Below are 12370 nucleotides of genomic sequence, written 5' to 3' on the forward strand. Positions count from 1 at the left end.
TATTTCACTGTGATTTTCTCAATGAAGTAATCATTTACATTTTAAAAATGTCATAATGGCAACTTACCATAGCTATAATTTTCAATATATAAGATATTAGAATTTAATATAACTGTTTAAGCTATAAGGATAACTCAAAGGTTTAAAATACTAAAAGATACGCTGAATATATAAAGTACAGAAAAGGAAAATGCATGAAGAACAAATTATGTTACTGGTTATTAAACAGAACATGTATTGTGGGTTTAACTGTGTTACCCAAAAAAGATATGCTGAAGTCCTAACCCTAGGTACCTATGCATGTTAACGTAGGTCTTTGCAGATGTAATCAAGTTAAGATGAGGTGATACTGGATTAGCAAGGGCCCTAAATCCAGTGACTGGTACCTTAGTAAGAAGAGGGAGAGTTGGATACAAAGGCAGAGAGTGAAGAAGGCCAGGTGTAGAGAGAGGCAGAAACTGGATGCAGATACAAGTTTAAAAAAAATGCCAAGGGACACTACTAATCACCAGAAGCTAGGAAGGCGGCAAGTTAGGGTTCTTCCCTAGAGTCTTCAGAGGGAGAACGGCCCTGCCAACTACCTTGCTTCTGGGCTTCTAGCCTCTAGTACCGAGAGAATGACTTTCTACTGTGGAAGTCAGCCAGGTAGTAGCACACTGCATGGCAGATCCAAGAAACTAATGTAACAAATATGATGACGTAACATTAAAGTCAATTAAAACCAACTCAATATCCTATGATATCATCAAAGGTCAAAAGGTAAAATAATATAAGTTTTTGGAGAAAGTATAGAAGAAATCAATAAAAGTATTAGAAGAAAATGTCTAAGACAAATATAAATGAGATGTTTCTCAAAATAAGGAGACAGCTTGCAAATCAACAAGAACATGCTTATTGTTATTTTTCTCCTTAAAAGGATGAAAGAATTTTATTTAACTTCAAAAATGATAGTTTCAACATTTATTGTGAAAACTCCTTTTGGTAAGAAAACGTAAAAATGAATTTAAAAGTAAGTATCCTTAAGGTGAATAGATAAGGCAACTAAATCAAACAAAACACATTGCCCTTATTTATATATAGTCTCCTTTGACATTCAGCAAAAAATCAAAATAATGACTCTCAGGAAAATCATGTCAAAATATAGGAGGCTAAAAATAAAAACAAATTTAGGAAATAAACTTTTTACTTAAAACTAAGTGCTTTATTACTTAAAACTAAGTGCTAATAGGTAAAGAAAAGGTTTTTGTGGTTTTTTTTTTTGAAGTATGACCTGAATTTTAAGTCCCATTGAAGAATAGAGTTTTTAAAAATTCAACTACATTAGAGGATAGGTGAGGTTTAAAATCTACTAATTTGTAAAATTTGGGTTAAAGAGTCCCTAAGTTTAAGTTCTATGTTCAAAATTTTTTTTTCCAAAAACAGAACACATTGCACATCTATAATAATGTCAGTATCAATTTCAATGTACAGGATTTATATGTTTCTGAGCTTCTCAGATAGGGCTGCATATCTATTTGGACCAAAGCTTAAGAATTCATTGTAAAAGATAAAGGAAACAGGCACAGGAGTCTGACACAGTAAGAAAGCCTATCTTTAGTGAGGAGGCACAGGTAGGCGTATGCCTGCTATAGGATGCTCCTGGACCCATTTATGAACTGCTGTCTAGATCCTACAGAAAACAGAGCGAGTGAAAAGGAAAAGTGCTACTTCACCAGAAACTACCGTAAACAGCTACACTATTTGGTAAGTCTATAAAAAAGTATAAAAGATTAAACACAAAGATGTGCATTTTGACAATGCTGATTACCAAATGCAAGTTTTTCTTTTAAATTTCATCAAAAAGAAAACAGCCCTGGTCATATCAGTTAGCTGCTGTTGTACAACAAACTACCCCAAAACTTAGCAATGTAAAACAAACAACAAAATTTACTACGTCAAATAGTTTCTGAGAAACAGGACACCCCAAGCAGCTTAGCTGGGTGCTTTTGGCTTACTGTGTCAAGGCTCAGAGGTCACAGATAAGCTGAGCTGGATGACCTGTTTCAAAGCTCACTCAACATGGCTCTTGGCATGAGGATTCAATTCCCCACCATTTGGGGTTATGACAATACACCTGGCTTCTCCCAAACCAAAGTGACTGGAAAGAGAATGATGAAGATGAAGGCTGTGCTGTCTTTTATAACCAAACTTCAGAAGCCACACACCTTCTGCAGTATTCTTCCCATCATGCAGGCTGGCACAATGGGGGAGGAAGGGAAACTAAACAAGTGTGGGAATATCGGAAACCAGAGATCACTGGGAGCCATCTGGGATGACGGCCAGAATAAGCATTGTAACTTCATTTGGATCCAGGAGATACTACACTTAGTAAAGTTATATCTTATAAAAAAGATAACTGCTATCATAATGCTATTTATTTATTAAGCTGCAGTTCACTTTTTTAGTCCTCTGATGAAAAGAAGTAAAAGCATTTCATTCAATATGAGTTAACTAAAATTAACTTTTAAAATTTAGCAAGGTTTCAAAGTTAGCACTTTTACATTAACTTATAAAACTATGAAAACTTAGAATGTATAAGACTAATTTTATTCTGTCCTAAAGCCTAAATTCTTCAACTCATATTTAGAGTTTAAAAAAAAAGCATTTAAAGAATGTGCTTATTTTATTTCAAATGCAAAATTATTTATTGCAAATGATTCTTAGGTTATATATTTAAAAGGGAAAATACATTTCTCCCAAAGAACTCATAAAATGGCTTATGAAATCTTTTCTGATTACCTTGCTACATATTGATAGTTCTTTAACATGCAAATATGTGCATATATAATTGGAAACAAACTATTTTTAAAATACACAGCATGAATAGGAAAAATATCATTTGTAAAGACTCAGGACTTAATTATGCAATGAAAAAATAACTTCCATTAATAAATAACTGCTAAAATTTATCAAAAGCTAAATATATAAGATATTAAATATACTTATGTAAAATACATCAAAAGTAATTTAAAATATTCTGACTATAAAATTATCACAAAGGCTATATTTTGTAAGTAAAATCACCAGTCAAGGAGTGATATATATATTTAATTAACACTAAACACAGGCATACCTTGAGATACTGCACATTAGGTTCCAGAACATCACAATAAAGCAAATATTGCAATAAAGTGAGTTACACAAAATTTTTGCTTTCCTAGTGCTTTATATACATGAAAGTCATATTATACTATACTTTAGTCTATTAAATGTGCAAGAGCATTATATCTAAAAAATATTTTACATACTTCAACTAAAATATACTTTATTACTAAAAAAGGGTAACCATCATCAGAGCCCTTTTGCCGGAAGACTGCTTTGCCTCAGTGCTGATGGCTGCTTACTGACCAGAATGGTGGTGCCGAGGCAGGGGTAGCTGTAGCAACCTTTTAAAGCAAGACAAAAATGAAGTTTGCCCTGTCGGTTAACTCTTCCTTTCATGGACGATTTCCTGTAGCATGCAATGCTGTTTGATGGCATTTTACCCAGAGTCGAACTTCTTTCCAAACTGGATTCAATCCTCTTGAACCAGGCCACTTTATCAACCAAGTTTATGTCATATTCTAAATCCTTTGTTGTCATTTCAACAATCTTCATACCATCTTCACCAGGAATACATTCCATTTTAAGAAACCACTTTATTTGCTCATCCATAAGAAGTAACTCCTCAACTGCTCAAATTTTATCATGAGATTGCAGCAATTCAGCCACATCTTTAGGCTCCACTTCTAATCCCAGTTCTTTTGCTATTTCTACCACACCCGGCAGTTACTTCCTTCCTCCACTGAAGTCTTGAACCCCTCAAAATCATCCGTGAAGGGTGAAATCATCTTCTCCCAAACTCCTGTTAATGTTGATATTTTGACCTCTTCCCATGAATAATGAATGTTGTTCACTGCATCTAGAACAGTGAGTCCTTTCCAGAGGTTTTCAATTGACTTTGCCTAGATTCATCAGGAGTCATATATCTATGGCAGCTGTAGCATTGCAAAATGTTATTTCTTAAATAATAAGACTTGAAAGTTGAAATTACTCCTTAAGCCACAGGCTGTAGAATGGATGTTGTATCCGCAGGCATGAAAAAAACATCCATTTAATTGTCCATCTCTATCAGAGGTCATGGATGACCCCGTGCACTGTCAATGAGCAGTACTATTTTGAAAAGAATCTTTTTTTCTGAACAGTAGGTCTCAATAGTGGCCTTAAAATATTCAGTAAACCATGTTGTAAACAGAAGTGCTGTCATCCAGGCTTTGCTGTTGCATCTACAGAGCACAGGCAGAGTAGATTCTGCCTAATTATTAAGGGCCCTACAATTTTCAAAATAAGTGAGCCCCAGCTTCCAATTCAAATTACCAGCTGCATTAGCCACAACAACCTTGTCCTTCAAAGTTCTGAAGCCAGGCACTGACTTCTCCTCTCTAGCTATGAAAGTCCTTTATCCAGTAAGAGTAGAGCACACAGTCTTCTCCAACTCACATGGAACATTCACCAAGACAGATCACATTCTGGGCCATAAACCAGACTTTAACAGATTTAAAAGAACAGGAATAATACAATGTATCTCTCAGACCACAAAGGAATTAAACTAGAAATCGAAAAAAAAAAAAAAAAGCTGGAAAATTCCAAAATACTTGTAGATTAAACAACACACTTTAAAATAATATAAATCAAATTTTAAAAGCCTCAAGCAAAATTTAAAAATATTTTGAACTAAATGAAAATGAAATACGACTTTACAAAATTTGTAGAATGAAGTACTTAGAGGAAAATTTATAGCATTAATGCACATATTAGCAAAGAAAAAAGATCCAAAATCAATAACCTAAGCTTCCAATTTAGGAAACTAGAGAGAAAAGAGCAAATCAAATCCAGACTAAGCAGAAGAAAAGAAATAATAAAAATCAGAGCAAAAATCAATAAATTAACGCCAGAAATCAATAAAGTCAACAAAACCCTACTGGTTCTTTGAAAAGATCAGTTAGATAGATGAGCCTTGATGCAATTCCTAACAAAAATCTCAATGAAGATTTTTGCAAAAATAGAATAAAATCCATCCTAAAATTCATATAGACTCTTAACAGACCTAAAACAGCAAAACAATCTGGGGGGGGGGGGGGCGGAGAAAGAAAGAAAAAAATGGAGGACTCACTTTCAGATTTCTAAACAAAGCTACAGTAAACAAAGCAGTGTGGTAGCGGCATAAAGACAAAGATACAGACACATGGGAGAGAACAGAGTCCAAAAATAAACCCTCACAGATATGAACAAATGGTTTTCAACAGGGGTGTCAAGACCTTCCAATGGGGAAAGGACAATCTTGCAACGAGCAGTGCTGGAAAAACTGGATATCCACGTGTAAAAGACTAAAGTCAGACCTTTACCTTACACCACATACAAAAGTTCACTCAAAATGGATCAGAGACATAAATGTAACAGCTAAAACAACAAAACTGTTAGAAGAAAACATAGAGCAAAAACTTGAATTTACACTGAGTATCACTGAATTTATTTGAATTTTCATTGAACTTACTTGAATTTCATTGAATTTGACAATGACTTCTTGAATATGACATGAAAGGCACAGACAACAAAAGAAAGAAAAACAGGCAAACTGGACATCGTCAATATGAAAAAATTATGTGCATCAAAGCACACTATCAACAAATCACATATCTGATAAAGAATTAACATTCATAATACATTAAGAACTCCTACAGCTCAATAACAACAACAACAAAAAAACCCAAACACCTAATTGAAAAATGGGCATAGGACTTGATTAAACATTTCTCCAGAGAAGATATGCAAATGGCCAATAAGCATATGGAAAGATGTTCAGCATTACTATCACTGGGGAAATGCAAAGCCAAGCCATAATAAGATACCACTTAAGATCACTATTGTTTAAAAGGGAAAAGAACAGGTGTTGGCAAGGATGTAGAAAAATCAGGACAGTTGGGCATTATTGGTGGGAATATAAAATGGTGCAGCCATTGTGGGAAACAGAATGGAAGTTCCTTAAAAAATTAAATATGTAAGTATCATACGATCCAGCAATTCTATTTCTGACTATATAACTAGAAGAACTTAAAGCAGGGATATAAAGAAATATTTTGGGGGGGAGGATATAGCTCAAGTGGTAAAGTGCATGCTTAGCAGGCACAAGGTCCTAGGATCAATCCCCAGTACCTCCTCAGAAAGTAAATAAATAAATCGAACCACCTCCCCCACCAGATAGATAAATAAATAAATAATAAATAAATAAATAAATAAATAAATAAATAAATAAATAAATAAATAAATAAATAAATAAATAAAAGTCCAAATGCCCTACAAAATTAAAAAAAAAAATTAAAGAAATATTTTGTCATTCATGTTCATAGCAGCATTATTCACAGCAGCCTAAAAGTGAAAGCAATCCAAGTGTCTGTCCATCAACGAATGAAACAAAATGTGGTATATTCATAGAAAAGATTATTTTTCAGTCTTATAAAAGAAGGAAATTCTAACCCAAGCTACAGCATGGATGAACTTTGAAAACATTATGCTAAGTAAAATAAATCTGTTACAAAAGGACAAATACTCTAATGTGACACTTTAGAGTACTAGGTCAATTTCATAGAGACAAAGTAGAAAGGTGACTGCCAGAGGCTGGTGAAGGGGGAATGGGAGTTACTGTTTCAGTAAAACAGAAACAAACTTTCAGTTTTGCAATATGAAAAAAGTTCTATACGTTGACAGTAGTGAAGGTTGCAAAAAAATGGCAATGTAGTTAGTGCCACTGAACAGTAAGTACACTTAAAAATGGTTAAAACGGTTAACTGTATGTGTATTTTAATACAACTTAAAATTAATGAAAAATTTTCCAAAAATCTCTTCCTACTTAAATTGCTCTTCCTATTTAAATTGCTTCCATTTTCCTGATGAAGATTCTGACCAGTTACCACCTTTGAACAAATGTCAGTCTTCATTACAAAAACACAAGTACTCTCATAAAGACTCTTCTCACTGTGTTATTATAAAAAGGATGTTTAACGTTAGTGAAACTGTTCTCAAACATAAAAATATCAATTGTAACACAATACTCTAAATAATTTAGAAATTCAAAGATAACTTCTTAAAGCAATCAAGAAGGAAGGTATTCCAATCTACATACACTGTGGGTAAACAACTTGCTACTTGTTAATCCAAAACTTTTTGGGGCGTTGTCTAGTCATGCCACTTGACTTTTATAGAACAGAATAGCTCTATCATTGTGAAATGAAGTTTTCAACGTTAGAGCTAACCTTGCTTATCCGTCACCAGTCTGCAAGTTACGTGAAGGAAAAGAAGGGAAGGGCAAAGAAATTAAGGCTACTAACTCGAAACATAAAAAAAATCTTCTAACAGGGCTTTATAAATCTAATGATGAGAAGAACCAGGCTAAAGCAAGACAATAAGGAAAACAGAAAAGAATGAATAGTAAAGATGGATCTACAAGGAAAAATAGAAGAGAGGTCAATTAAATTGGCAGAAAGAGATGCAGAATTTTTGCCTTAAACGTGACGTGACAAACTTCACTAAAAGATTTTAATACACACAGGAAATTTAATATAATTCAAAGTATAGAAATGTCTAAATATTTCAACAAAAATTCATTCGATGGTATATACAAAGGAACCGGTTATAAAAATGTCACCAAGTGGCATGAATCCAGAACACATTATTATAATGAAGATGCAGTATATTCATTTTTCACTCACTCCAAAAGAAAAATAGATTTTTGTGCTTATTAGATTATTTTTAGAATAATCAGTAACCACAAAGGATTGCTATGGGTTTCAGTAAGTATCTGCAGCTCTGCCAGTAAAAAGAATTAAGCTGGGGGATGGAATTCAAATACCTTTTGCATCATCAGAACCCGAAGCCAAGAGTTTAGGATCCATTAAATTAAAGTCAACACTCCAACACCTCTTCTCATGCTCCTGGATGTAGAAGGAAGACAAAGTCTCAGACAGACTATAGATCTTAAAATAAATAAAGCAAAAAACAAACAAACAAATGACACAAATTTACTGCTATGAGAGGGAGAAAGAACTGGCTCGGAAATCAAATGAGATGCAAAGCAGCTCCTAAAGTTTTTATACAAACATTTACTAAAATTACTGCTTTTGGAAATTCACTTGATACATTCTACAAATGCAAACAGTCTAAAGAGATGCTTCAGAAAAGCATTCCACAGGTCTACAAAAATCCTAAACAGTGACTTTAAATTTGTAATTATAAAGCACATGAAGCTCTACAATTATTAAGAAGGTAAAAGATGTGATTCTTTAACCAAGTAACTAGTATCCTTATTTACCTGATAGACCTTTGACCTCTGTCCTGTGAATCCATCCCACAGAATGACCGTGCCTTCATAATCACTGCTGGCTAACAGGTTCTTATGGTAACTACTCCAACTGATACAGCTGAAAGAAAGGAATATATAGTTAAGCCTCACTTTACATAGAAATAAATAACAACAGGCACAAAAAGCACTTTGATGTGTCCAGAAAGCCTAGAACCCTTTTAAAGTGGTCTACATGAGTTCACAATCATCATCCTGCTCACAACACACCCGGGAAGAAAGATATCAAATGATTCCCAGATTTTTCTATTGAAACTACCAAGTCACGACCCTTAACCATTTTTCACTCTCATCAGGAGCTGCAAGATGGATATGATGAGCCTAAAGCTGCTGCTGGCCATCTCTAACGTGTGAGGAGAGCATGCCAATAAATGAAGATAACAGAGGCCAAGGGGGCACAAAGCACTCCAGGACAGAATGACAGAGATCTAACCAGACTGTTCAGGCCCCTGGATCCAGCTGTGCCGAATCATATAAACCAATAAATTAGTTTGAATTGGGTTTCTGTGTTTATATACAAATCATAACATAAGTGTATGACTGAAACTCCAATTAAAAGCATTTAACTGTTAGAATTAAACTCTTAACTTTTATGGTTTTAGGTATCCTCAGATGTTCCAAAATTGAGAATGCAACATCTAAAAATGCATGTTTTTGGCTAGACACATATGCTCATCATGCATACAGTAAAGCTAACGTACATGAAGGAAGAAGTCACTTAGAATGCAAAGCAATTAACCTACATGACGTCCAAGCATTTGAACACAATAAAGTCTTTTTGCTCTCTACTAGCTGCAGTCAAGGATAAGTTTTAGCGATTGGAAGAATTCATCTGTACATGTAAATATACTTATTGCAATTTCTGGGAGAAATTATATGAAACAGTTAAGAGCTGTGGATTTTTAGATAGACTTGAGCTTAAACTCCAGATCTGCCACGTACTAGCTGTGGCCTTGGGTAATTTAGTTCCCTTTCACAACTGGTGTACTCCAAACTGCTTTCAGGCACGCTTACATATTGGTAGTTTCAGCCCCAAACCCACAGTTTTCAGCCTTGAACGGTTTACTCCCTTTACTCCAAGGTTCCGTAAAGTATTGTCTTATTTTCACATATGTCAAGACAGAAAAAGTAACCCCTCTAGCCCGTATTTTCATTACAGTAACATTTATTACAAATTCTTGATATGGGCCAAGTATTGTACTGAATGTATTACATGGATTTACTTAAAGTACAATCCTATGAAATAGGTATTACCATTATGGCCTCTATTTGTAGTATGAAAAGGTTAGGAGTACAGATGCTGGAACCAAACTACTTCTGCTTGAATCCAGACTCATCTACAAACTAGCTGTGCAATCTTAAGCAAGTTAATGAACCTTTCTGTGCTTCGGCTTCCTTGTGTATAAAATGGGGCATTAACTGTTTGCTTAAGACAAAGCACTTAGGATAATGCCTATACGTAAGAATTCAACAAAATGATGACTTAATCATGTTGTATTCTTTCCACTTAGGACAAAATAACTGTAACAGACTCATGATGGTGAGCACCACTGACAAATGAGCATTATCAGTCTATCATTTTAATGAGTAAATTAGGAAACAAAAAGGAAAGCTATAACAAATAAATTATAAAAAGACTGTAATACTTGCTATATTATTAACATTATTAAAATAACCATCTATACTCACATACTATATGTGTCATTCATCCAGATAAAAATGGTACAGGGATGACTGGAAAATGTTCAAAGTTCTGAATAAATTTATTATTAAGTGATTTCCTTACATTACTCCCTTTTAAGTCAGTGCTATGAGACTAGCTTAGGAAGACTGTTTCAAATATGCAGATTCTAGGATTCCTCTAAGATTTTGGGGGACAGATCATAAGTAGGGTCCAGTTCCTGCATTTTAAACAGTATTCCAGGTTTAAAAAGCACCCATTATTAACTTTACCCTCAAATACATGAAGCAAATGCTATGCCTTCATGGAAAGAAGCAGAATGTTCTTGTGAAAAGAATTCTTAAAACTCTAAACAACTATATTTAAAGATGTGTGCATGCTAGAGGAAAAATTCCTGACTTTGAGACCCTACTTATTGGGCTACCGGAATCCTTTATCCAATACCCAGTGAAAGGCCATTCACAATAAAGACCTTTACTTGATTAAGGGAAAGAAAGGATTTTCATTTGGCAAATAGAAAAACAGTAACTACTAACCCCCAGAGAGGAAAGCAACCAGTATTTATAAAAAAGATATTCTGATGTATCTTCCGTATATAATTATAGTGTTCACCATGAATGAGTAAGAGTCTCATGAAAAGGTAAAATAACAAACTCATACTAATTACAGATACTAATTATTATATACACACTGTGTTATGTCAAGAAAATAATGTAAATACCTGATTTTGGAATTGCAGGTCATTTCATTTTCAGGGTAATGAATATCCACCGCATCCTGAATGACTGTGTCATATTCATAGACTTTAATCTTCTTTGTAACCCCAGCAATTGCAAAATAGTCACAATCCCGGTCAAATTCAATACTAAGGGAAAAAATACACACATACTTGTAAGCAGTCAGTAGCACCACTTACCTATCCTTGTGATGTTTACAATGACAACATTTCAGAATTTTTTTTTCCCCTACTTCTAAAGTGATCCTGTCTACAAGGATAAGAGATCTGCTTGAAATGCCCTCAAATTGTACTAGGCCCTATGTCCAGATGAAGTCATTATCAAGACATGTAAAATGACAAGTGGGGGCCAACTGTGTACAGCTACACAATTCTGCTTAGGGTGGTTCTTTTGTTCCTGGAAACTTGACAAGTTTTCAATTCAGTTTTAATAACCATATTACAACATACCCAACTGTCAAAGCTAACAGAGTTATACTGTTTGAGTAGTGAGGAAAGATTTAGTGGTTTGGTATAGTAAAAATACATCAAAAGAGAATTGTCAATCAATCTTCTCATAAATTCTAGCTATTTCCCTTCTTACCATTTGGTGAGGATGACAGAATTTCACAATATTTCATGCCATTTTAATGAGTCAGTATACAAGCTGAATTACTGAAGCAATTAAGGAAGGAGTGATGACAAAAGGGTAAAATACACAATAAAAATGGAATCTTAAATTATCATTACATTTCCCCAAGTCCATCTCTAATCTCCCAATCAAATATGATCTCTGACTTATTAACTGCCAATACAGATTCCTTAAACCACCAACAAACAAGGGAAAAGCTAAACATCTCTCTTCCTTTAGAGTTACTTAGGGAATTCACCCCTCTCTTACTGACTTTTTATACAAGTTCCAGAAAAAGCTACTTAGCAGAGCACAAGACTATTCCCCTTTACAGATCTTAACTTGGGAGTCTCAATAAAGGTGTTATATAATCAGCAAGAATACTAAGTGATCTAATGGAATTAAAAGTAAAGTGAATCATCACATACATTATTTCTCAGTGAGGTAAGCGTCCTTTCTAGAACTTAGTTAAAAGGCTAGACAATACATGAGTTCTCACTGATCTTCAACTAATTACATAATAATTATGGATAACTCCCTGACCACTCACTATGCCCACTGTGCATATTAACTCATTTAATTCTCATAATAACTCAATGAGATAGGTATTAATTCATCCACATTTTACACATGAGAAAACAGAGGCCTAGAACTGTAGTAACTAGCCCAAAGTCAGCCATCTTGTAAATGTCTAAAACGATACGCTAGTATTCTGCATATTTCAAGCATTCATTAAACGCACACAAACATCTACATGACGTACTTTTCTTTATAGATTACCTGTGATAACCTTTTACCAAAAAATTAATAATCAGTTAGTTAATAATATAGTAAGAATCTCTGCTAAGCTGATGATAATGAATAAAGAAAAGTACACATTAAGAATATTTCCCATTAAAACACACATCGAGA

The 12370-nt window shown here is 34.1% G+C and overlaps 1 protein-coding gene across 4 annotated transcripts in view; it reads right to left on the reverse strand.

The window, feature by feature from the left end:
* The window catches only part of COP1 (COP1 E3 ubiquitin ligase), a 165277-nt gene that overhangs the window by 55828 nt on the left and 97079 nt on the right, over positions 1 to 12370 (reverse strand). For all 4 annotated transcript variants that reach the window (XM_064478015.1, XM_064478016.1, XM_010992918.3 and 1 more), the window contains 3 exons: positions 10834 to 10977; positions 8384 to 8492; positions 7925 to 8006 (listed from right to left, as the gene is read on the reverse strand). In XM_064478015.1, the coding sequence (XP_064334085.1) occupies positions 7925 to 8006; positions 8384 to 8492; positions 10834 to 10977 (335 nt within the window). The remainder of the gene's footprint in view (positions 1 to 7924; positions 8007 to 8383; positions 8493 to 10833; positions 10978 to 12370) is intronic.

Source organism: Camelus dromedarius, chromosome 23, assembly GCF_036321535.1.
Source record: "Camelus dromedarius isolate mCamDro1 chromosome 23, mCamDro1.pat, whole genome shotgun sequence".
NCBI classification, from domain to species: domain Eukaryota; kingdom Metazoa; phylum Chordata; class Mammalia; order Artiodactyla; family Camelidae; genus Camelus; species Camelus dromedarius.